A 27,789-nucleotide genomic window follows, 5' to 3' on the forward strand; every position below is an offset into this window, starting at 1 on the left:
CAGAGAGTGGCTTAATACTTCAAATATAGCTGATCATGGATCCCATTGTATTGAACACTCCCATTAACTGGGGCTCAGTGCCAAGTGACCAAGATTTATCAGAATATAAATTTAATCTTAAACCGGTAGACTTCAAGCTGTTCTTTATATTTTAAAAAAGGCTGGGAAAATTGAAGCTGTGGTAATGCCTGGGGAGACCGTTTCAAATCCCATCAATTTAAACTCAATTAGCAAAATTTGGAATGTAAAGCTAGTCTCAGTAAACTGTGACATGTAGCTTTGACTGTCATTAAAAAGGAATCCATCTGGTTTGTTAATGTCATCTTGAGAAGGAAATCTACTACCCTTAACTGGTCTGGCCTACACTGCTGTGACTCCAGCAATGCAGTTGACTTTTAACTGCCCCCAGAAATCAAGACAACAGCAGTAAGGAGTGGGGAATGAATGCTGGCACTCCTAGAAACACCCAAATGCCGTAAAGAAAAATGGGCACAAATAGCTAATCAAGCTTCACAAATGGAGAAGCTAATGGACATTGGAAGAATAAATTTAAAGTTGGCTCCCCACACCCATTGATATCTTCACAGCTGCGCCCACACCTCCTCCCTCACCACCATCCAAGGCCCCAAAGGAGCCTTACACATCCACCAATGTCACTTATTGTATCTGTTGCTCCCGATGCGGTCTCTGGGGAGACTGGACGCCTCCTCGCAGAGCACTTCAGGAAACATCTCCAGGACGCCCGCACCAATCAACCGCACCACCCCGTGGCACATTTCAACACCTCCTCCTACTCTGCTGAGGACATGCAGGTCCTGCGCCTCCTCCACCACCACTCCCTCACCACCCGATGCCTGGAGGAAGAACACCTCATCTTCCGCCTTGGAACATTTCAACCCCAGGGCATCAATGTGGACTTCACCAGTTTCCTCATTTCCCCTCCCCCCAATTCCAACCTTCCAGCTCAGCACTGTACTCATGATCTGTCCTACCTGCCAATCTCCATTCCCACCTATCCACTCCACCCTCTTTTCTGACCTATCACCTTCATCCCCACCCCATTCACCTATTGTATTCTTTGCTACCTTCCCCCTCCTCCTCTCTGACCTATCACCTCCATTCACCTATTGTACTCTCTGCTACCTTCTTCCCCCCCCCAAAATCTCTCTTCACCCTGGGAGGCTTCCTGCCTCTATTCCTGATGAAGGGCTTTTGCTCGAAACGTCAACTTTCCTGCTCCTTGGACGCTACCTGACCTGCTGTGCTTTTCCAGCACCACTCTGATCTAAACCCCTTGATCATGTTTAATACAATCAATCAGTCTTTCATTGCTAGAAAGATCAATCAGTTGACACACATTAAATACCATTTTCCTTTGCCCAGCTAAAGCTCAAGGGGGAAATCCAGGGCATTGGTTTCTATTCAAAGCCTTCTACTCAATACTAACTCTGTTTAATAAATTCTGAGAGGTTAATTCAATTGGCTGCACAACAATATAATGGTGTACCTGAATGACAACTCCTCTTTCTCTTCTCTGCTCCCCCCCACCCCATGACTATATTTCCTTGGCACAAAGTAAATCAAAATAGAATTATGAATGAACAAAGTCACCCAGTCTATCTGAAGGCAGCCATCCAGGAACATCATAAATGTGTCTCAAGTTCTGCGGTATTCTACAGCATGAGAAGGTCTGGACAGAGCAGACAGGGAGAATATGTTCCCACTCTCAAAAGAATCAGCAATGAAGGGGAACAGATTTAAAATGCTTGGCACAGAAAATGAGAGACACAAGAACACACAGCAGACAGTACGGTCAGGAATGCACTATTTGAGAGTGAGATGAAGGCAGATTTAAGTGCAGCATCAAAAGGGAATATTATCTGACAAGGAAGAATGTGCAGGGTTATGGGCAGATGGTGACAGCGTGATACTCAGTGAATTGTTCATCCAACGAGCTGGCAGACACAATGGGCTGAATGGACTCTTTCTGCACTATAACAATTGAGATTACAGTAAATCGTAGTCAACTGATTTTTCAATGGCACAGAGCATTTCAATTTTACTCTTTTACCTGCGAGATAATCCTATACATCGATACTTCTTGCAAGACAATTTCCCAAAACCTGCTCTCATTCACACCCCAACCCAACCGCAACCACACACACAGACCGACTTGCTCACCCAGTTTAAAGTTTACTTGTTTACATGAACAAATATTTCCTGCTGAATTAGTCAGTGGGTGGAACATTCATTGCTGGGTTAATGATGATAACCAAAAGAGGTTTTCATCTTTCACATTGAGAGAAGGGAAGGCAAGACAAGACTGAAGGGAGACTAATGGAATGAGTGCTTCAAAACAAAAGAACGTTGAGAATATTGAACGCATTGAGATGAACAGCGCAAATGCATTGAAGGAGAGGCTAGATAAAGTACAAGGGAACATGTTAACAGATAGAGACGTATGGGAAGATACTGGAGAGGAGCATGAACTGGCTGGACTGTTTAAACTTTGTGCTGTATATTCGAAGTAAACAAAATTCTAGAATTCAATGTAACAGGGATGAAGTTTGGCATTTTCAATTATCATAACAATGCTCCTAACCACGATGTTTACTGAAGTGCTGATGTGGAGATGCACTTGAACTAGGTTGTGTACAAATTAAACCTTCAACGAGTAATTGCACATTTCAGATCCTGAGCATGCAATAAAATTAAAATGGGAGGTTTCACAAACCACTATGGCAAGAGATTTTTGTCACTATGATATAAATGTGCGATAAATAACAATAATGAAAAGAAACCAAAGTATATAAGCACACTCTGTGTGCCACAATGTGTTAATTCAGGTGTCAGAACTCTACAAATAAAAGCAATTATGATCGCAGCAAGAGAAGTGCCAATGTGAATAGAGTCTGGCTCCAAACTAGTCGACACATGCAATCATCCAGATTCAACTATTACCGGTTTTTAAAAGGAGCCATCCACACCCATTAATTACTACATTACTTTAAACAATCCTTCAATGCATTAAAAACAAAAGTCAAACTTTGCATCAGCCCTCATGCATCACAGGCACAAGTCAATTTCACCCTACCAAGGATGCCAATTTAGAAGAGATTTGGAGATGCCGGACAACCACCTGACGAAGGAGCAGCGCTCTGAAAGCTAGTGTTTCCAAATAAACCTGTTGGGACTATAGCCTGGTGCTGTGTGATTTTTAATTTAGAGGAACAATAGATTGTCAGTAAAACAGAGAGAATAAAATGTTGTTTAAAACAAGAAACCTCCCCCCCACCTTCTGCACATGTGGTATCAAGCTGAGCTGCAGCTGTACAGCTTGACCTGTGCTACCCCTAAAGTGGCTACACTTCATGTGTGTGAACTAGACAATAAACATCAGGTGATTGTTCAAGCATAAGGTTATCTCAACAAGATCTTTTGTTAATATCACACCTTCAGTGTAAGCAAAGATCACGCATCACTTCACACAAATGTTATCAGCTAAAGGTTCGTCATTGGTCCACAACAGGAGATACTAAGACTGAAAGCTTTTCCGATGGGGTGGCAGTAAGAGAGAGTGGGAGGAGTGTGGACTAAAATAATAATGAAGCAGAAGTAACTAAGTAGACAATTAGGTGCAGGCCACAAGGGCTATCATAGACCTATCTCTAACAGAGAGAAATCCAAGTAACTTGACATTTTAAAAACTCTTTCATGGGATGTGGGTATCATTGGCTAAGTCAGCATTTATTATCCCCTTGAGAGCACAAAGGTGAGCCACCTTCTTGAATAGTTGACATCCATATGGTGCAGACACACCTACCGCACTGTTAGGGAGGGAATTTCAGGATCTGGCCCAGCAGCAGTGAGGCTGGTAAACTTCCCCAGGTCAGGATGGTGTGTGGTTTGGAGAGGGACTTGCAGGTAGATTTAGGAGTGTAACTCCACATTAAACACAGGGAAAGGAAAGTAGACATGCCTCCCCTCCGAGAACTAACACTGCCAGTTTGGGGATTGAATACTTACCTCTGGTGTAATTCAGTCCAACACTTGAGCCATTTGTCACCCAAGTTAACAGATCCGCACCCCATAACAGAGCAAAATAAAAGGAATACCTTCATTTTCTTCCTTAAATCAAAAACAATCAAAAAGAAGAATGGAACTGGGAAGTGACAGCATCTTACAAGACCACCTGTCTACTTCAAGGCTGGAGTTTGGGTTTTGTTGTGGGGAGGGGTATGCAAGAGCAATAGAAAGAGCACACACAAGTGTATTTTTTTAAATCCCCATTGTCTTTTTACAGCCAAACTTTACAAGAATGTTCTTTCACTGTAAACACCAGCAGTGACTATGCACAGACACCAGCTCAAGACTATTAAGTTAACAACAGGGACTTTCAGCATGCATAGTCGAAAGCATGATTTGGAGATGATGGTGTTGGACTGGGGTGTACAAAGTTGAAAAGCACACAACACCAGGTTATAGTCCAACAGGTTTAATTGGAAGCACACTAACTTTCGGAGCGACGCTCCTTCATCAGGTGATTGTGGAGGGCTCGATCGTAACACAGAATGTATAGCAAAAATTTGCAGTGTGATGTAACTGAAATTATACATTGAAAAATTGATTGTCTATTAAGCCTTTCATATGTTAGAATACAGTGATACAATCAATTTTTCAATGCATAATTTCAGTTACATCACACTGCAAATTTTTGCGATAAGTTCTGTGTTACGATCGAGCCCTCCACTATCACCCGATGAAGGAGCAGCGCTCCGAAAGCTAGTGCTTCCAATTAAACCTGTTGTTGTGTGATCTTTAACTCAGTAGAAAGCAAGTGGCCTCTAGCACCTGAACCAGCAAGTCACCCCAGGGCTGCAGCTTAGCAAGTCTCCACTGCACTCAGTACGCCTGCACATAACTTACCTTCATCCGACAGACGCCTTGCCAGCTGGTTTTCTGCCCATTTAATCACAGCCTTCAGAATATCGTGTTCACTTGCCTGCAAAGGAGGAGTAGGGAGAGGGAAGGTGGGTGAGAGGTTGAGGGAAGAGGCACCATGTCAGCATCAGTATCACAGGTTTTATTTTAAAATTGTTCTCTTTTCCACCCTCATTTCACAAAGGTACTCTCTCATGGGGCACAATTCTGCCAACAACAGCAACTTGCATTGAGATAGCACCTTAACATTATGAAACAGCCCAAGGCACACCACAGGTATGTTATAGAACAAAATATCACACAATGTCACAGTAGGAATTATGAAGTCAAATGACCAAAACAGTTGAGCTTAGATAAGTGACCTGAAGGAGGAAAGTGAGATAGAACAGCAGGAAGTTTTAAGAGTATTGGACCCCGGCAGCTGAAACCATGGCCACCAATAGTGGCACAATCAAAATCAGGGACACACAAAAAGGCCAGACTTAGAGGTCAACAGAGATCACAGAGGACTATAGGACTGGAGGAGATTATAGGGGTGGGGGGAGGCCACGAAGAGATGTGAAACGAAGGATGAGAATTTTAAAATCAAAATGACGCTCAGCTAGAAGCAAATGTGGATCAGTAGGTACAGAGGTGACAAGTTAAGACAAGGACAGAGTTTTGAAATGATCTTAAAAGCTACGAAGGGCAGATGATGGGAGCAAATCAGGAGTGTCTTCGAATCACCAAGTCTACAGGTAAAAAACACACAAATGCTTCACCAAAAGTGAAACAGAGGCAAAGTTATAACAGATGGAAACAGATCAACAGTCTCAGTGATGGTATGAGTAGTTCAGAAGCCCATCCTACTTGAAATACAACAAGGTCGTGAACGGACATTAAGAATGCCAAACTTTTGTACCTTTCTACTTTTCTCTTGGGAAGAAAATAGTTACCTGTAGGCCTCTAGTTCCATACCAGAGAGTGAAAAATGTTCACCTACACCTCAGACAGCAAGTGTCAACTGACCATCAGAGCAGAAAACTATCAAAACCATATCCTTTTACCACCCCACTAGCTCAAACGGAGGATAGTCAGTGGCTGAAGCTGTAACTGACTCTCCTCTGCAGTCTAAGGCCATTCAAGCTACTCACTGTTGGACTAGACACCCTAATGCTGCAAGACAGAATACGAGGGGTTACTGGTCATACTTCAACTATGCAAAGCTTGGCGCTCATTTCTAAATACCACACCTTAAAGGAAATGCAGATACAATCACAAGAATAATACCTAAAAGGGTTAAACTATAAGAAGCAAATACATGAACCAAAATTGCATTCCCTAGAACACAGAACAAAGTCTGTACTGACACATTTTGCCCTTCCCTACTAAAACGGTCTTCATGGCCAGGATCCATATCCCTTTATCCCCTTCCTATGCATGCATTCGTCTAGCTGTTTGTTGAATGCTGCTGATGTGTCTGCTTCCACCATTTCCTCTGGCAGTGTGTTCTAGACACCACCCTTTGAAAGGAAGACTTACGTCACACATCTTTTTAAACATCTCCCCCTTCTCTCTCCTCCATGCCCCACCCAAAATAAAAAAACCCACACCTTGAATCCATGTCCCCTAGTAACTGACCCCTCCAACCTGGGGAAAAAGCCTTTACTGTCCACTCTATCCAGGCCATTCGCAATCTTATAAACTTCTATCAGGTTGCCCCTCAACCTCCTGTGTTCCAGTGAAAATAAACCCAGTCTATCCAACCTTTCCTCACAGCCAAAATCCCCCATGCCAGGCGACATCCTGGTAAACTTTTTCTGTACCCGCTCCAAAGCATCCAGATCAGATCTGTGTGCAATATTGCAAATGTGGCCTAACTAAAGTTCTACAAAGCTGCAGCATAACTCGATACCCCTTATAATGAAGTTAAAAATCACACAACACCAGGTTATAGTCTCATAGGTTTATTTGAAAGTACTTGCTTTCAGACCACTGCTCCTTCATCAGGTGCCAATGAAGGCCAGCACGTCTTGGGCCTTTTTTACTACCTTATCCACCTGTGCTATCACTTTCAGTGATGTGTGAACCTACAAACCCCAGATCCCTCTGCATATCAATACTCCTAATTTAGAAGGTTATGGGTGATTTGATCCAAGATTTGGAGCCTGGGGAAATACAATGGTGCAATGGCAATGTCACTGGACTAGCAACCTGGAGCCCTAGGTTAATATGGTGAGGTCAGGGATTAAGATCCCACTGTGGCAACTGGTGAAATTTAAATCCAATTAACAAATCTTGGATATAAAAGGTAGTCTTAGTCTCAATTAATCTATTGTTGAAAACATTACCTCGCTTACTAATGTCCTTTAGGGAAGGAAATCTGCCATTCTTACATGGTCTGGCCTACATGTGCCTCCAGATACAAATCATGTGATTGACTCTTATTTACCCTCTGAAATGGGCTGAAGTGCTTTTCAATTCAAGGACAATTAAGGATATGCAACAAATGCTAGCCTTACCAGCGATCTCTATAGCCAATGAGAAAAAAGAAGAGAAAAGGTATGAAGGGAAAATGAGAGGGGTCATAAAATCTACTTCTTTGACCCCAGCTTTTGGTCACATGATCTGATATCCCCTTTGTGACTCATACCATATTTCACTTTAAAAAGCACCTGTGAAGTACCTTGGGACACTTTATTGTGTTAAAAGGTGTCCAACAAATATGCTGTTGTAAACAAATTATTTTGCTGACTAGAGTGTTAGTATTAGGGGTACAGCCTAAAAATTGAGCCAGACTTTCAGGAGTAAACATTTGTGCACACAAAGATAGTGGAAATTGAAATTCTTTTCCTAAAGTAAACTGGTGCTGTATAGATTGTTAATTTTAAATCCAACAAATCATTGGTTTCTGATAACCAAATGTATGAGGATTATGGGGCAAAGGCAGGTATGCTAAATTCAGTCACGACCGCACTGAATATCGAACAGGCTTGAGGGGCAAAACAACCTCTTCTGTTCTGATATACAGTGTGGATTCCAAAGAACTACCACAGTACAACGGGAAGAATAGCCTCCACCTGTGCTGGATTATTCCATGATTCTATAATTTCACACTGATCAACTTACTCAGATCGTGATATAATAATTTCCTCAGCTTCATGTGAATGACCTTTAAACAAACAAAATTGCTACTCAGTGTCCTTGGTTGTCTAGTGAACACAGCTTTAACTAGTGATAGAAAGTGCAAATATAAATATATTCCACAGGCCCAGCATGGTGTACTGCAAAACATTTGAGGCTAAACTTGCAGGGCTAGAATTAAAACATCCCTGACTAATGATATAGTTCCATCAAGACAGTATTTTACATAAATAAAGCTTATTTTTCAGTGCCCTTCCCTCAGAGCATTTTACTTTCAAGAATTCTTCTGGATGCAACCAGACATGATTAGAGGGACAGAATAAAAACACTTGAAAGAAACTGGCTCAAAGGAAGACAGAAGGAGATAGCACGACAATCTTCTGATCAAAGAAATGCACAGCCCTCCTATGTGTGTACAGATTCTCTACTAGCCTAGACTAGTGTTCCTTCATTAACCCCTTCAACCCGACATACTCCAAACCACAAAAAAGTCTTGACTTCAAAGGTCTCTTGACATTTAGCACAGTTAGCTCTCAACATTTAACACTCAGATGCTTTATAAAAAAGCGAATAAATTGCACAACACCTTAAAGCACACCACAGGTGTCTTCATGTTATATTAATCTCTGAATGTCGCAAGTAAACCAAAATCCTCATTTAAATAGCACACTTCATGGTCTTGGACTGTCCCAATATGCGTTATAGCCAATAAACTGTTGTAACATAGAAAACATAGCAGCAAATGTGGTGATGCAACAATCTGTTTTATTTCGATTGAGTGTAGGGTGCTGGAAAAGCACAGCGTGTCAGGCAGCATCTGAGGAGCAGGAAAATTGAAATTTCGGGCAAAAGCCCTTCGTCAGGTTTTTGCTCCAAACATCGACTTTCCTGGTCCTCGGATGCTGCCTGACCTGCTGTGCTTTTCCAGCACCACACTCTTGACTCTTGTCTCCTGCATCTGCAGTCCTCACTTTCCCTTGTTTTATTTTGATACTGACTGAGGGATGAATATTGATCAGGACAGCAGGGAGGGGTCTCCGGCTCTTCTTCAAAACAGCACAATGGGGCACATGAAGCTATGGCTTAATATCTCATCTGTAAGACCACATCTTCCACACTGCAGGTCTGCCTCAGGACTGAAGTGTTAGCCCAGACCACAATCGTCCGACTCAAAGGCGAATGTGCTACTCACTAACCCATGGAGCACACCAATGGCTGACAGTATCTTCTGCCTTACAAAGATCCCAGGACCTAGATTATCCAACAAAACCAAAGAAGAATTACCAAATTCACTTGTGCAGGCAGCCAGATAGATCATTAATATTCCAGCATGTCACAGAGAGCCAAGCACATTGACTCTGTTGTTGCTAATAGCTAGTCAAGACCAGCAAGCTGACAGGTAACTTGCACTGGAGCAATGTAGAAGCAGCTAATACTAATCCTCACAGTGAAAGTGAATCAGAACAGAACGCACATTTTAAACACAACCTTTTGTGACTGAAAATTCGATAAACCTTTGCACCATTACATTTAAATTCTTTACCACAATGAGTGTTTGAAGTAACTAGCACAGTTGAATTTATAGTGGAATAAGACGGAAATAAAGGCTATGATGAAAAAGGAGGTAAAAAGGGAGGAGGTTCAACAGGTGCACAAACACTGGCATTGGCTGGTTGGACCAAATGGCCTGTTTCTATGTGACATCTGTATAATCCTATGTACTAGATAAGCATTTCATTGCATCATAGCGTATGCTGATATATTTGTTTAAAAAGGATTCATATTCATTACAGCTATTTGTGGAAAATGTAGATATTATAATCTAACGTGCACAAAACCTAACAGAAGATAAACCAGTTAGCACACTGGCTGATTTGTATATACAGAGGAACCTCGATTATCCGAACGAGATAGGCGGGCACTATTTCGTTTAGATAATCGATTGTTTGGTTAATTGATTTCCACTGGGGCTCGGAGTTTTCCGAGAGGTCTGCTCCCCATTCAGGAGACGAGGCAGCAGCACACTGGCAAAAGACCCCTCCCCCACCACTGCCTTCCCCTCCAACCCCATCCACTCCCACCCCACCCCAACCCAACCCAACCCCGTACGCTCTCACTCTGCCCCTCCGCCCACACCCAACCCTGTCTGCTCCCAACTCCATCTGCTTCCCACCCTGCACCTCCACCCCCACCCACCCCCCAATCCCGTACTCTCCCACCCCGCCCCCACCACCCACAGTCCCAACCCTGCAACCCTATCCATCCCCACTCACCCTCCGTGCCCCCAACCGCCCTACCCTCTCTGGGGCAGCCAAACGGTACACCAACAATAAGACTGCTACTGCCTTTTTGGGTGGGTGCGTGGGGGGCAAGTCTCCAAATATGCGTATGTGCGCGCACACACACACACACACACCCTTTTGACAGGTTCCACCTCTGCTCTGTATTGGACAGATTATCTGGGGAAGAGGGGGATTTAGGGTTCACCCCTATGTAGAACTTCAGAGAATGTGTGGGGGGGAAGAGGGCAGGAGGGCAGTCATTTAGAGACGGTGCCTGGACTGTGCTTGGCAGCATTTCAGTGAACAGAGTTCGTTTTTAATCATTGTACCTGTAAACAAAAGATGCAATCAGGATTGAAACTTCTCTTTGACGTAACGTTTCTATTGGGATCTTGAGATCATCTTCGGATAATCCGATATTCAGATAATTAATATTCGGATTATCGAGGTCCCTCTGTATACTTAGTGAAGAGGATGGTGCTGACTATAATATGTGACAATATTGAAACAATACCTGTTCAACAAAGTCTCAGTCAAGGGCTCTAAATGAAACAGTCTTTTTCAAACAGTAACTGACTTACAATGTATTTCCTAAATTTTCACGTCATACTCAAACTTCAAATTCAGTTGGTCAGTGTGCAGAGGGAACTCTACCTATCTGCACAGCCTTCTTTACAAGTTTCATGTGTTCAACCTTGGTTACAGATCAGTTGTGTAATACTTTTGCTTGCCTCAGCTAACACCGAAAGACATCAGATGACACGATCATTTGCATCATTGCTTTCTGTGGGGATTTGGAAATGGCTGCCATGATTCCGGCAATTATACTTTAAAAGTAATTAATTGGTTGTAAAATAATCAAAGACAAAGAAAATGCAAGTCTATTTGTTCACGGCCCAAACTATAGACTACAGAGATAGCCCTACAAATTATTGCCCTTTCTGAAACAAAACAGGCGCCTCTTGCAATTAGCAATGCCACAACAAAGATACCCTGGGTAGGGGGACTTCAGGATCCAAATCGATTCAACTGTGTAAATACCATGCAAAGAGACATCCTTTATCATTTCCTGTCATTATCAATTTTCTATTTCATTCTATTATTACCAGTAATAGTGATGTGATGTAAAGAAAGAGAGGGAGACAGTGTCACTGAAAATCTTTGAGTTCTTCTAATCGGAGGACAAAGTTTTGAGGGATCTGGGCAGAGTAGATGGGGAAACATTTCCCACTGGTGGAAGGATAAAGTCCAAGGCAACCCAGGTTTATAGTGATTGGCATAAACAACATGAGAAAACATTATCTTGTACAGAAGCAGTTAGGATCTGGAATACACTGTCCAATTGCGGAGTGGGGACAGATTACATCAAGGCATTCAAGAGAAAATTAGAGTGCTGTCTGTACAGGAACAATGTGCAGGACCAGGGAAAAGGTGCAAGGGACATTCAGACGCAATTGGCTGAATACCCTCCTCCCGTGCCACAATAGTTATGATTCTCTTATTTACTTAATTATTTGCGTTACTGAAATTCCTTTGGGATGTAGTTGTTGCCTGGCAAGACTGGCATATGTTGCCCATCACCAGGTTTGCTGGGCCAATTCAAAGGACATTAGGAATCGGTCACAACAGTATGGGGCTGGAGTTGCACAAGAGATAAATTAGGTAAGAGGAGCAAGTTTCCATTCCAAATGAGCAATCTAGTCTACTGCTTTAAATCCAACAGCGATGTTTAATCCATGGGTCACTGTGCATCTGTAAAACAAAATTGCTTTCAAATTCTTAACTCACTACAGTGGCATGAAATCAAACAATCTTTAAACCATCAGTCCAGATCCTTGAACTATAAAAATAACAACACAAACGATATCAAACCTTACTCATTATTTAGATACAGAGGCCAGAAACAACAATTAAAAGAAAACAGATTGGTTAGTCTGTCTTTCACAGCGCTGATTGAAGTGTGAATGTTTTCCGGGCAGGGCTGGGTATGAGCTCCCCAGTTAAGAACACAAAGTAGTGGGACGAGTAGATCATTAACCCTTTGAGCCTCTTCTGCCATTATAGGATCATGACTATTTTGCTACCACAACCCCATTTTCTCATCAGACATCATACCCTTAGTGTCTAAAAAAAGGGTCAAACTCTATTCTGCACATATTAAACATTCACTACTCTCCAGGGCACAGAACTCCAAAGGTTCACAAACCTTTTCTCATCTCAGTTTGAAATAGTCACACTCCTATTCGGAGGTATTTGGTTTGTCTTCCAGATTACCTAGTGGGGGAAGGCATGCTGTGAGCATCCACCCTGTCAAGCCTCTTAATTCAATAACCCAAGATCACCCCAAATTCGAAATAAAAATAGCCCTACTCTACTTGATCTTCTCAATCCCCTCAGTGCAGAAATCAATCTAGTGACTTTCCTTGCACTCCCTCCAAGGGAAACTTAGCTTTCCCTAGATAAAGGAAAACAAAAACTCTACTGTATTTCAGGTCCCAATGGCTGATACAATTGCAGTATTACTTCTTCACTGTTGTCCTCCAATTCCTTTGAAATAAAGGATGATGTACCATTTGCTTTCCCAAATAAACAGGACAGTTCCATATTAACACAGCAGGTAGACAGACTGCTAGTTTATCATCGCCTCTACAGGGCAATGACATTCCCCTAGGTTTGCAACAGCACTTCAACTTTTGCTATGTGCTGAAGTCCTGGTGTAAGGGCACTACTTTCTGGCATTGCTCTCAGAGCAACAGCAAAGTCAGGCAGAAGAATTAAACTTTAACAAAATAATACAAACTTACTCAAATCACTTCAAGAGCAAAACAAAATCGTGTGTACTGTTACATCAGAGGAGGCGATGCTATTGAAGAAGTGGAACTTTGTACATTGCTGGGGCTGCTTGCAGGGATACATGTTGACTAAACTGGTACTAGGCGGTAATGAACCCACAACTTTGAGTCAGAAGGCAACTTAAACTCCACAACGAGGAGCAGCAGCAATCAACGGCAGATTCCCACCTGGATTCCATTCTGAACTCCAGCAATGCCGCTGGAAGTAATTAGCAAATAAGTACTGGTGAGCATAGAAAGTACACCACTTAAAATCAAGTCATTTATTTGTCTCTAGCTCGGTCTTGGACAGTGTGCAGAAGCAGATTTGCTAGAATGGTACCAAGGATGAAATTCTAGAGTTATGTGGAGAGACTGGAGAAGTTGGGTTTGTTCTCCTTAGGACAGAGAAATGTAAAAGAGAAATTTGGCAGAAAACTATGATGAGCTTTTACAAATTAATCAAATAAAACCTGTTTCCGACAGTATAAAGGTTAGTTAGTAAATGACACAAATTTACATGGGGAAGAAAATTTAAAAAAATAAATACAGCCAGGTATGATGCATGTGCCATTTGAAAAGGATGATGGAGCAGATTCAACGACAACTTCAAAAAGGACTTGAATAAATACTTTGCTAGTAAACTATTTGCAGAACTGTTGAGAAAGGAGGAGGAGGAGTGGAACTAAGCTGGTAGCTCTTTCAAAGAGATGACACAGGAAAGGTAGGCTTGAAAATAATTTCCTGGATGAGATTTTGCATTCATTGTCATTTTGATTCTTTTTTCACCTCAAATTGCTGACACCATCAGAAGCAAACTAAAAGATAAGTTTCATTCTTGTATTATAGATGTCAAAACTCTCCTATCGGACACAGCCCCAAGTAAAAATCTCAAGCACTTTTTTTCTAAAATTCAACACAAATCAAAATTGCTTGGGGCACCATTTCTCTTTAACACATTTCTTTAAAGAGAACTTGAGGTTCCTGAAGAAAATCTGGCGTTTATTAGTTACAGTGAGGGGTTAAGTACCTGTAGGTAATCTGACTGGATGGCAGCCATCAGGTGCTCCTTGCTCAGCTCATAGAGAATGTCAGAAGTGATGACGTTACTGAACTCCTCACAGAGGAAATGCAGCATTTGCCGATGGACCCACTTGGATCCATATGGTTGAGAGCTCCACTTCAGAATAGCAACTAAAGAGTCCAGAGTGACACTCTCGACAATCAGGTCCTCACAGCCTGCACAGAGAACAAAAATGTGAATTAGAACACTAGAACAGCAAAACACTTAATACTTAGAAAGCCAGTGCCTTTGTGATCAATCGAAAACCATATCCCCTAATCCCTTCTCTATGTAGGAACATCTTCCTTTGTCTTTCAAATCTATTTATGTTTGCATCGATACTCTCCCAGTTAATTGATTTCACAGCTCACTCATCCTTTGTGAAACCGCTTGGCTAGCTTGATAGAGTTTTACTGAAATCACCCATTGTCTCTCTGCCAGCATTTAGAGCAATCCATGCAAGTTTCATTTCTTGTCATTCCTACACGTCCTACAGCTTTGTGAACAAACGTCTTTCTTTTGGTTTTGTGCTGAAATACTGAACAGCATTTTTCTACAATCATATTATACACACACATACACTCTTTAGAAAACCAAGGCTGCCAGAGAACGAGATCCTGACAACAAATCTTTGCACAGAGAATGCTGTAGATCACAAGATGTTCATGGATAAGGACCCCCATCTAAGAATAAACAAATTCTCCCCATATTGTCACATGTTCTAGTTTCTTTACTTCTTGAGGTTTTGACTCCATATCTGGCTTCAAGGGTTGATTCCAAGAACTGATTATTTCTAGTGTAAAAATACATCTTAAAATTATCTTTTGAGTTTGAACCCATGTCACATGGGGCACTATAAACTGCCCAATGCTTACTTTGAGGTTTAATACAGAATTAATTTTTGGCATATATCCAATGACAATTTAATATACTTTTAAAGAGAGTATCTTGCAGAGAATACCCTTTCAGGTGGAAAACCCAAGTTGCCCCCGCTTACTTCGACTCTTAGTGCCTAGGGACCAACACCTGGCTCTGCTCTACACAACCTCATCACCTTAAATGTCTCCCTTGTTTCACGAAGACTGAAACCATACAGGAAAGCTCAGCGAACAAACCTACGTCCAGGACAGTCACGCTGCTGTCTTAGCAGAAAGGCTGGCTCCAACTTCTTCTAACTTGGTATTTAGTCTTGAGGCACTAACTTCACAGGGCAATGTTCTACACCAACTCTGCACCTTCAAAGTCTTGTTTCAAGCTTATCCTTAGTCATTTAGATACTGCTCACTTTTACTATGAAATATATATATTTAGATACTGCATTCTACAAAAGAATGCAGTAAAAACATTCATAAAGTTTTTTTTTCATTTTATGCAGCAAATGTTCTTTTTAACCGCTACAAAAGCACACTGGTTTTGAATTGGGCTTCCAGGTCAGCCTGCTGCAAGAGCAGATACAGTTGGAACACTCCCAATTAGCCAACTAGGTTCCTGATATAAAGTAGGTTAGTTGCAAACCCACAGAACAATACTGGACAACAACGTGCATTTATATTTAGTACATTTAAAGTGTCACAGCATCTCAAGGCACTTCTCAGGAGCACAAAATAAAACAAAAACTGACACACAGTCACTTAAGGAGATTTCAGCACTAAAAGCTTGATCAAAGGAGTACACATTAAATAAGATCATAAAAAGAGGCAAAAAAAGAGTTAGAGAGGTGCGGAGCAGGAACATAGGATTTAGGAGGAAGAGTAGGTCACCTGGTGCATTGAGCTAGTTCTGTCATCCAGTAAAATCACAGTTAATATGGTTTCCTGTTGCCACCAACCTACCCCCTTCTCAGAGCCTCAGCAACTGAAGACACAACTACCAAGAGTGGAGAAAGAGAAACAGGAATACTCAGAGGCCAGGCATAAAGGGAAGCAGAGTTGTTGGAGGATAACAGGAGTTTGCCAATGCAAGGAGTGTCAAGGCCACATACTTTCAAACAAAGGATCCATATTCCATTCAGTAACCAATCCTGACAGAGTGTTAATAAAATCCAAAGGTAATCCTTAGGCTTTAAGCACAAATTACCATATAAAAGCAAACTTTTAACAAATATAAAAATATGCCTCACTCCGTGCAACTTAGAGAAATGAACATCTAGGTGGTTCCTCACACTTTAATGCAAATTCAGTTTGTTTAAAATAGAAAATACAATGGCTCATGTGCACATTTGCACATGACTGAAGTTTATACAAAGCGCCAGTGTGTTCTCATAACAACCATTCATGTCTCTTAGTCAAACTGTCAGTGTAGTGGCATTAAATTAAAGACAAACTTAAGCCAAGCCACAATCACAACTCAATTAAAAGACTTTCATGTGGAACTTTCATCAAAGAACTTCTTGGAAGTCCAAGTGAACAAGCAAATTCAATTTCATTAACTTCTTCAAAAGTCATGATATATTTCCTAAACATGAACATTCCTTTCAAGATTTTCTAAAAAATTAGGTTATGTCTAACAGCTCTTTATCTCATCCATCCCTGAGAAAGCTTCCCTTTGCCTCAGTAAACTTGTGAATCTGCTGGCGTCTGCTACACATACAAGTATTACACTTCATTGCTTCCAATGAAGGCTCAGAAACCTCCTCACGAGGGCATACACTCCCAATGTGAAACAAGGTCTCAGAGCCACCCCCTAACCTAGTTAATCTGAGGATGCACACACCCTAAGAAAGGAAATGTACTGGGCGTAAATTAATTTTGGGAGGGGGGGGTGGGGGAGGAGAGAGAGAGAGAGAGAGAGAGAGAGAGAGAGAGAGAGAGAAAAAAAGCGGAGGAGGTAGGGGTGTTTAGGAGAGGGGAAATGTAAACTTGCAAAGCAAGAGAATATGATAGCATTACAGGGCAGCTATTTGGATAATGATACGCAGAACAGAACAGAGTATACAAAGATAGATATCAAAGGTAAATAGGGTCAAAAGGAAACAACAACTGTAAAAAGACAAAATTAATCACTTGAGCACACAGTGCTCAAAACAACATTAAATGAATTAACAGCACAAATACAGGTTAATGAGTAAGATTTTATAGCCATTAGGGAGACATGTTTACAAGGAGATCAAAGCTACATATTCAGGGTTAAGTCACTTTTCAAAGTACGGTCAGGAAAGAAAAGGTGATGGGATAGCTTTGTTATTAAGGATTGGAATACGTATGAAAGTAAGAAATTATAGTTAATAGCTCACAACAAAGTTATAGCCCAGTGACAAAGAAGGATTCTAAGAAGGGATGAACCAAACATGGTAAACCAGGAAGTTAAGGACAGCATCAAATAGCAAGTAAAGAAACTTGTAACGTAGCAAAGATAAGAGGTCAGTCATAAGACTGGGAATGTTTGAAAAACGAATGAATGAAAGACATCAGAAATTCAACTCTGTCTTAACATTACTTGCAATTTAATCCTCAATCAGCGGGAGCTTTTTAAACATATGAAAGTGAGGAGCAGCAAAGTGAACATCAGCCTCATTCTCTAAAAAGGCCTAAGAAACAATAATGGGGTACCAGGAAACGGCAGAGGGGTTAAATAATTACTTTGTATCAGTCTTCACAGTAGAAAACACATAGTATTCCACAATTATGAAATAAATCAAAAGGACAAAAGGAGGAGATAAAATAAATATAATAACTTCCACTAGCAAAAAAAATACCAAGGAAACTAATGGGGCCAAAGACTGATAAGTTCCTTGGATCTGATGGGATGCACCCCAGGACATTATAAGAAAGTAACCACAGAGATAATGGATGTACTGGCAGTAACCTTCCAAGAGTACTTGGTTTGTGGAAAAGTCCCAAACAAATTGGAAAACTGAAGTACCACTTTTATTCAACAATGGAAGGAGACAAACAAAGTAACTATAGGTCAGTTAGTTTAATATGTGCAATTGGTAAAATGTTAAAGTTTATTATAAAGGATCTAATAGTAGAATATTTATAAATACATAACATAATCAAGCACAGTCAGCATCATTTCATAAAGGGCAAATCATGCCTGACAAAATTCTCAGAAATTTTTAATGAGATAACAAGCAGGACAGATAAAAGAAAAGTAGTAGATGTAATGTATTTGGATTTCCAGAATGCATTTGATATGTTATCACATGTTAAGCTATTTCATAAGATAATAGCCCATGTGTTGGAGATGGTATATTAGCATGGAGACAGGACTGGCTAATAGGCCTCATAAATCACAAAAAGCTATCATGTAAATTCAGCAGGCAAATAGACTGATGGCCTTTACTACAAAGGGAATGGAATATAAAAATAGGGAGGTCTTGATAAAACTATACCAAAAGAAATAGGAACAAGAGTAGGCTGCTCGAATCCGCTCTGCCTTTAACAGGATGATGCCTGATCGGACACTTTTCACATCCACTTTCTTGCCCTTTTCCCATAACCCTGGATTGCCCTACAGATCAGGAATCTATCTCAAACTTAAATATACACAAAAACTCTCCCCCCACAGCTCTCTGTGGCATCGAGTTCCAGAGACTCTCAACCCTCAAAAGGAGAAATTCCTCCTATTTGCAGTCTTAGATTGACACCCCTTAATTGAGGCTATGCACCCAGTCATAAACCCTCCCATGAGGGAGAAACAATTTTCAACATTACTTGTCAGGCCCCTTAAGAATCCTATATTTTTTTAAACGCGTTTACCTCTCATTCGTGTAAATTCCAATGAGTAGAGTCCCAGCCTTTTTAACAGTTACTGTTAAGATAATCCCTCTGTACTGGGGATCAACAACCTTTTTTGAACTACTGCAATAGAAAGCACTATCTGGAATATGTGAATAGTCTGGTCCCCTTATCTAAGGAGAGATATACAGTTGCATTAGAGAGTCTGGAGAAAGCTCACGAGATCGATTCCAGATACGGAGAGATTATCTTAAGAGGGAGATTTTGTATGTTGAGCCTATACTCACGAGTTTAGAAGGAGGCAACCTTATTAAAACATATACAATTATTAGGGGACTTGACAGGGTAGATGCAGAGGCATCTCCTCCTTGTGGAAGTGTCTAGGATCAGAGGACACATTCTCAGAATAAAGGGTCATCCAATTAGGACACAGATGAGAAATGACTTGTCCCAGAAAGTTGTCAACTTGTGGAATTCCCCACTGGAGAAACCGGGTAGTTAAAAAAAAATGATAAGCTGAGACAGACAGGTTGTTATATCAGTAAAGAGATCAAGGATCATGGGTAAAAGGAAGGAAATGGAGCTAAGGACTATCAGATAACGCATGATCTCACTGAATTGTGTAACAGATTCAATGGGTCAAATGGCCTTCTTCTGCACCTATGTCTTATCATCTTAAGCCCTATTACTTCAATAGCATTTGAAACCACAGTTCAGTTTGAAAGGGGAAAGTTATAACCCACTTCATGCCAGAAGCCAAAAACAATGATGTTACAGATTGAAGTAAAATATGGAGTAATTCCACACTAAGTCAAACCAAATGGCAAATAATAACTTTGCCATCACAGAACGATGCAGCACAGGAAAAGACTATTCAATCCTTTATGTGGGACTCTTTTGAAAGAGCTACCCAATTAATTTCACATTCTCCATTCTTTCCTCATAATCCTGCAAAATTTTCTCTTTCCAGCATTGATTCAATTCCCTTTTAAAACTGAATCTCTTCCCAGCACCCTTTTAAGATGGTGCATTACAGATCATCACCATACACTACATAATTATTCTCCTTCTTTTTGCCATTCACCTTATGTCTATGTCCTTTAGTTATGAAACCTTCTATTCTAATGTTTCTCTCTTGTTATGCTTCAACATTTCAAGCAGTTTTACCAAATCTTATCAGTGTCTCTATTCTAAGAGACAGCAACTCAAAGTTTCTCCCAACTCCCTGCAGTCTTTTTATCCTGGACATAATTTTAATAAATCTCCACTGCAATCACTTGAAGGTCTTCACATCATTCCTAAAAAATAGTGGCTAATAAAGGAAGGAAAATTTCAGATGGAGTATAAGCAGTGTTTCGCTAAGGTTTAGCCTTGTTTTTGCGCTTTCAGCATCTCTTTGTAAAGCCCAAGGATCTCATTTGCTTTTAAACAACCCTACTAATTTGAATTATTAAGATTCCACTGATCAATCCTGTCCACACCCACAGAACATCAACAACTCCTTTTCCACCCTTACCTTGTGCCAGCATATCAAACTCAATGAAGAGAGCTATATGGAACAGCTCCATAGCGCTTTCCAGTCGGGTCTCACTGTCCTTCCCAGATTCATCCTGCACTTCTCTTAAGCTGCCAGTTGATGGGCTGAAAGGCAGAACCAAGTCTAGATCGACCAGGTCCGTGTACATGCAATGCAAAATAACTTTTGCATATTTCTTTGGAATGATTGCTTCGTTCAGCACAATCCTGGCTGGAGTCTGCAAGGTCCGGTCTGTGGTTTCTTCACCGGTGCGAATGCGCTTCTGGAGGAGATTGCGGAAGAATGGAGAACGAGCACACAAGATGGCCTTGTGACAGCGGAACTCTCCCTCTAAGCAGCATCCTTCAAAGTTGTCAGACGCATCGGGGTTAGAGGTAAAACTTAGGACTGCATCATAATAGCAGGAGCTCTCCAGGAGACTGTAGATATCGAAGTGAAGTGCATTGGGCATCCCGAACTCTTCGCTGAGACGGACCAAAACATCAACGTTCTTAATTTGGGAATCTTGCATGCCAAATTCTCCACTATACAAGTAGTGTAAAAGAGATGACAGTATTTGCATGTCTATTCCAACAGTGCTGATGTCCATGACTAGCTCAGCACGGTCCAGGTTGGATAAGAGGAGAGTTTTGAAGAAAGGACACCGGGCTGCCAATATAGCACGGTGTACAGGAAAGCACGTACCTTGGAATACCAGGTCCACATCTGTACAGTACTTAAACTGATACAGCTTGGCCAGGTCTTCATTTAACCGGCTGGCCTCTGGCCTGGCCACACACGCCTGAATCACCAGTTCCTTCACAGCTAGTGCGGCTTCATATTGCTTCACCAACAGACCTACATCACGCACGTCCCAACTGCACAGGAGCTCGCGTATGTGTTTCGCATGGTCAGCCGCCTTGGCTGACTTCCGCCGCCTAAAGAGCTTCTTCTTCAGCAAGGCAAGGTTAGAGCTCCGCTTCTTCTCACGTTTATCCTGGCTGAATCCAGAGATGCAGAACTTCCCCTCTGGCTGACATCCAAACTGAGGATGCGAAGGAGATTCTGTCCAAGAAATAAATTAATAACAGGTTAGATTAGATGCCAAAAGCATAGCAGAACTGGAGTGTGTTTTGCTGCAACTGAGTTCAGTGATAAAATATTATTAGTGCGCCAGATAGCCCCAAGAGTCTATTCCACTCTTCAAGAAGATAACCACTCGTGGTTTTTTTCACCTAATGTGATCCGCTTGCTTTGGCACCATATCCTCACCTAGCAATAATCATCAATCTCATATTTAGAACGAATGAGTTAACTGGAATTTGCTGATTTTTGTGGGAGAAAATTCTACACTTGCACCAACCTGTGTGAAGAAATGTTTCCCGCTTTTGCTCTTGAAGAACGTGGTTCTGGTTTCATCCCCATGTCCCAAATTATCCATGAGAAAAAAAAAGTTTGTCTTGATCAAATCTTTTCACAAAGTCCTTAAAAAGTCAAATCTGATCACTTAAACTTCTCTATCAGGAGTGACAAGCCTCTCCTTATAACCCAGCCTTTGTAACATTTGGTGAGTCAAAGGAACTCAAAAGCGAGAGTGCCTCTGTTCTATGGGATCTTTTGCATCCGAAGTAGGCATGGCCTCGGTCTAAAGTCTTAATTGAAAGAAGGGCTCCCCAATGGCAGCACCCCTCGGTACTTCACACAGTTGAAGTGCTGATTCCCTAAAGTGGGACTTGAATCCTGATACTATGGGGTGCTGCAACAGTGCAAAGAATGATTAGATTACTTACAGTGTGGAAACAGGCCCTTCGGCCCAACAAGTCCACACCGACCCGCCAAAGCGCAACCCACCCACACCCCCACCTAACACTACGGGCAATTTAGCATGGCCAATTCACCTGACCTGCACATCTTTGGACTGTGGGAGGAAACCGGAGCACCCAGAGGAAACCTACGCAGACACGGGGAGAACGTGCAAACTCCACACAGTCAGTCGCCTGAGGCGGGAAATGAACCCGGGTCTCTGGCGCTGTGAGGCAGCAGTGCTAACCACCGTGCCGCCCAGAATGGCTGTGATTTGGAAAAACACCAGAGGATTGCACAGTCCCTCAAGCCTGCTCAGCCATTTAAGAAGATCTTGACCAAGCCTTGACATTAACTACACTTTCTTCCATCTGATCCCCATCTCCCCAATTCCCTTTGGAGTCCAAAACCTTACTGCACCCAGGGTTGAAAAATCCAAAGACTGAGCGCCGAGAAATCTAAAATTCACAACCCTTCAAGTGAAGAATTTTGTCTTCATTTCAGTACACAATGCCCTATTATCCTGACACCGCACTGCTTAGTTCTAGTCTCCTCAGCCAGGAAAACACTCAATATCAATCCTGCCAAACCTTCTTCAGAATCAATAACATCACCTCCCACACTTCCAACCTCGAGAAGGTATAGGCTCATCCCACACAATCTTTCCTCACAGGCCAATTCCTTGATCCCAGGGACCAATCTGGTGATCCTGTGCTGGCCTGTATCTCCTGCAAGTATACCCTCCTTTTAATATGGAGACAAAAATCTCTCATGGATATTCTGATGTGTTTGCCTGATTTTCCCTCTGGTTCTTTTTAGTTATCTCTTTGTTGTCCCATAAATGACAAGCATTTCCTTCCTTAGGTATAGCAACAGATTGCAGAATCGTCCAGGTGTGGTCTCACCAAAGCTCCGTACATTGCAATTAGACTTCTTTACTCCTGTACTCAAACCCCACCCCTCCCAAAAAAAACTCTTGCAATAGACCCTAACATACCATTTGCGCTTCCTAAACTGCTCACTGCACTTGCAAGGTAATCTTGCCGGTTTGGGGACATACAATTAAAAAACAAGCTACAACATATTGGGGAGATTTAAAGGAAAGATCTGAGCTAGTTAGAGTTCCCTTTGCTTAAACTGTCATTAACTTGGAGAAAAAAAGCAAGTCAGAACTCTCCACTGGTTCTACAAGTTCTTCCAATTTTGAGGAGCTGGAAAAAGAAGAGATCTTTACTTTGTTCCTCCCACACTGTCGTGCACCGTTTCCAATTCTGTTAGATTCATAATCAAACACATGCTGAGGTTTCTGGCGCTGGGACAAGTCTTCCATCTGCAGTTGCTATATTCAGCACTCAAGAACATTAGCTCTCATTTTCCACATGCCGTTGATCAATCAGCAAGGCGCTTGCTGCCACGTCGATCACCCCTCCCCCACAACTACCACCACCCTCCACCCCAACCCCCGCAGAGCTCCTCTTACTGAAAGACCAAGGGTGCCTCATGAGTAAGTGCTGCCAGTCATTTACTTGGGCACCAATGCAGAAATTGCAACATTTGCTTCATGGAACCTTTTCCCTTGGTGATGGCTGATTCTCAAACTCGTGCTCATTAGGAGAGAATTAATCAAAACAATTCTGAAAGGGGCAGTTTTAAGCTGCCCATACGATACTAGATTAAAACTATTTAAATTCATTCCACGCAGAGCCCATGCTCTCTGAAGAATTTTGCTGTGTGCAGGCAGTTCCTTATCTAATAACTAGTACCTTTAAAATTTGAAGATGACATACTCAGCAGGCCAGGCAGCATCATAACTGATGAACGGTCATCACTGACATGAAATGTTAACTCTTTCTCCAAAGGCACTGCCTGACCTGAAATTCCCATCCAGCTCAGCAAGTCGGGCAGCAAATAGAGAGAAACAGATTTAACATTTCAGGCCGATGATGACCCTACATCAGATCTGAAGCTTCCGGACCATTTTCAGCACCTTCTGTTTTCATTTCCACTTTCTTGCATTTGTACCCTGAAATGGTTTTCAATATTCAAGGCAGGCACAATGTCTCACATGCAACAAAGTCAAGATGATAACTTTTAGGCTGCAGCGTAAACACGCAGCTCAATAGGAACACTGTGAATGGCCCTCACCTGCTGATAAAGCCACATTGGATCGGTGCCGGGTCCTCTACTTTTTTGTCATTTAGATAAATGATTTGGATGCGAGCATAAGAAGTAGTGAGTAAATTGGCAGATGACACCAAAATTGGAGGAGTAGTGGACAGCGAAGAGAGTTAGAGCTGAAAATGTGTTGCTGGAAAAGCGCAGCAGGTCAGGCAGCATCCAAGGAACAGGAGATTCGACGTTTCGGGCATAAGCCCTTCTTCATCCTTTTCAGCGAAGAGGGTTATCTTGGATTACAACAGGATCTGGACCAGATGGGCTGAGAAGTGGCTGGTGGAGTTTAATTCAGATAAATACGATGTGCTGCATTTTGGGAAAGCAAATCTTAGCAGGACTTATACACTTAATGGTAAGGCCCTCAGGAGTGTTGCTGAACAAAGAGACCTTGGAGTGCAGGTTCACAGTTCCTTCAAAGTGGAGTCGCAGGTAGATAGGATAGTGAAGGCGGAGTTTGGTATGCTTTCCTTTATTGGTCAGAGTATTGAGTACAGGAGTTGGGGAGTCATGTTGCAGCTGTACAGGGCATTGGTTAGGCCACGGTGGAATATTGCGTGCAATCCTGGTCTCCTTCCTATCAGAAAGATGTTGTGAAACTTGAAAGGGTTCAGAAAAGATTTAAAAGAATGTTGTCAAGGTTGGAGGATCTGAGCTACAGGGAGACACTGAACAGGCTGGGGCTGTTTTCCCTGGAGCGTCAGAGGCTGAGGTGTGACCTTATAAAGGTTTACAAAATTATGTGGGGCATGGATAGGATAAATAAACAAAGTCTTTTCCCTGGGGTCGGGGAGTCCAGAACTGGAGGGCATAGGTTTAGGGCGAGAGGGAAAGACATAAAAGAGACCTAAGGGGAAACTTTTTCAAGCGGAGGGTGGTACGTGTATGGAATGAGCTGCCAGAGGATGTGGAGGAGGCTGGTACAATTACAACATTTAAGAGGCATTTGGATAGGTATATGAATAGGAGGGGTTTGGAGGGATATGGGCCGGGTGCTGGCAGGTGGGACTAGATTGGGTTGGGATATCTGGTCAGCATGGACAGTTTGGACCGAATGGTCTGTTTCTATGCTGTATATCTCTATTACTATGATGCATCTCACAGCGGTCTGAACTAAATATGAAAGCCAATTTGAGAGTTTGAAGTTCAGTGTCTAATGCACAGCACCACACAAAGCATTATTTATTCATAATCATAAAAAAGTCACAGGCAAGACATATTCTACGGCTAAAAAACACAAACTTATGAGGCATGAAGCCCAAAAGGAAAATAAAACATCAGAGAAAACAAGAATATACACACTCATAGTACACAAGTTGGAGCTTGCTTCAAAGCAGTAACACATCAAAAGATTAGAGAAATAGAATAAATCAGCAAGAAAGCGCAAGGAGACCAGGTGTAATCAAGTGATTCAATCAATCCCTGAAATATTCTTTATTTATAGAGAAGTCTAATCTGTGGAAGGGCTGCTATTATTTCCAGTAAGTAGTTTTTTTTGCTTCAATAACACAGCAGGTAATGGTGGACTAAGACATCAGATTAATATGATTCAGTCTGTGCCATGAACTAAGTCAATATGGTGCATAATTGTTTTTAAAATTACTTGGTCATTCATCTTGTTGTTCCACGTGTGGTGCTGTTCATGCAGAAAGGCTACTGCATTTAGCTGCACAATAAGAGTAACTCAATGTGGACAGGGCATTTATAAACAGAAGAGGTGAGGCAATGATCATCTTTCCTAACAAGAGTGCAATATCCTGGGAAATGTGATACACAGATTCATGCATAAAAAACAGCCACCCGGACAAGACCAATATTGAAAAGAACTGTTTTTTTTTGTGTAACACCCTTCACAACCTCATTACTTCTCAAAGTGGTTTACAATCAAAGTGATTTGGAGGGGTATTCACCGTTAGCATGCAGGAAACACACATAACAAGATCCCATAAACAGCAATAAGGCAATGAATAGATAATGTATTTTAGGGCATTGATAGGCACTAAACAGAATCATAGAATCTAAACAGTGTGAAAGCAGGCCATTCAGCTAACGCGTCCACACCAGCCATCTGAAGAGCACCCCACCCAGACCCATTCCCCTACCCCACCCCTGCATTCCCTTTGGTCAATCCACCTAACCTGTACATGCCTGAACAATATATGGCAATTCAGCACGGCCAAACGACCTAACCTTCACACCTTTGGAATGTGAGAGGAAAGGAGTTGAGACTGTGGCACTGGAAGAGCGCAGTAGGTCAGGCAGCATCCGAGGAGCAGGAGATTCAATGTTTTGGGCATAAGCCCTTCATCAGGAAGGAAATGTGGAAGGAAACCAGAGCACCTGGAAGAAACCCATGCAGACACAGGGAGAATATGCAAACACCACATAGATAGTCGCCCGGGGATGGCAATGAACTGGAGTTCTGGAAGGCAGCTGTGCGAACCACTGAGCCACTGTGATGCTCTTTTTAAAATAAAATATCAGGAACTAAATTTGGGATTATCCAGTCTCCGAGACATATTACCATATCACATGGTGTAGAACCGTACAGGAGGCCATACAGCTCAATGCACTTGTTCTTGCTCAAACTGTCTTTCTCCAGGAGAGAATGGGATGGGATAAAAAGATTGGAGAGGTGATAGAAATAACATTAATCACAGCACCTCTGATACGAATTGCTTGCACCCTCAAGTTGCTAGCAGTTAGAATGAAGTGTCAGATTTACAAAGCTCACAGTGAAGTTAGTCTGATTCACAACATAAAACTGCATTTTGGGATGCAGCATAACTGACATTTATTGCCCATTCATCGTTATTGAAGTGGTGAGCCACCTTCTTGAGCCACTGTGGTCAAAGTACTCCAATAATACTACAGTAGTACCTACATAAAACATACAGCACAGAAACAGGTTTCTTAGCCCAACTAGAGTATATTTCCTCATTTAAATCTGCCATCATAAACCTCTATTCCCGGGTCCTCATAGGTTTGTCTAGCCTCCCCTGAAATGCTATAATTCTATTCAATTTAAACTATCCCTGTGGTAATGGGTTACACATTTTAATCACTCTTTAGGTAGAGAAGCTTCTTCTAAATTCCCTGTTGAATTTCGTTGTGAGCGACTTAAATTGATGGCCTTTAGTTATGGTTTTTCCCCAGAGAAAGGAACATTCTTTCAGCACTCAATCAAAATCTGTTATTTTATAGAACTTCATTAGGTTCCTTCATTTTGCAAGAGAAGAGCCATTCATCAAAGCATCACAATAGTGATTATCAGGAAACCAGGTCATCTAAGAAGCACACCAAAACCAAACCTAAACATGCCCTCATGTGCACCTTGTAATAAAAAAAAGGAAATAATGCATCATTATTGGATAGCAAT

General features: G+C 41.8%; 1 protein-coding gene across 1 annotated transcript in view; it reads right to left on the reverse strand.

Moving 5' to 3' along the window:
* The window catches only part of LOC132836799 (BTB/POZ domain-containing protein 7-like), a 70,073-nt gene that overhangs the window by 30,092 nt on the left and 12,192 nt on the right, over positions 1-27,789 (reverse strand). The window contains exons 3-5 of the mRNA XM_060856269.1: positions 20,436-21,500; positions 14,208-14,416; positions 4,927-5,002 (exon numbers count right to left, since the gene is read on the reverse strand). Coding sequence (XP_060712252.1) covers positions 4,927-5,002; positions 14,208-14,416; positions 20,436-21,500 — 1,350 coding nt within the window. The remainder of the gene's footprint in view (positions 1-4,926; positions 5,003-14,207; positions 14,417-20,435; positions 21,501-27,789) is intronic.

The sequence above is a fragment of the Hemiscyllium ocellatum genome, chromosome 47, assembly GCF_020745735.1.
Source record: "Hemiscyllium ocellatum isolate sHemOce1 chromosome 47, sHemOce1.pat.X.cur, whole genome shotgun sequence".
In the NCBI taxonomy this organism is placed as follows: domain Eukaryota; kingdom Metazoa; phylum Chordata; class Chondrichthyes; order Orectolobiformes; family Hemiscylliidae; genus Hemiscyllium; species Hemiscyllium ocellatum.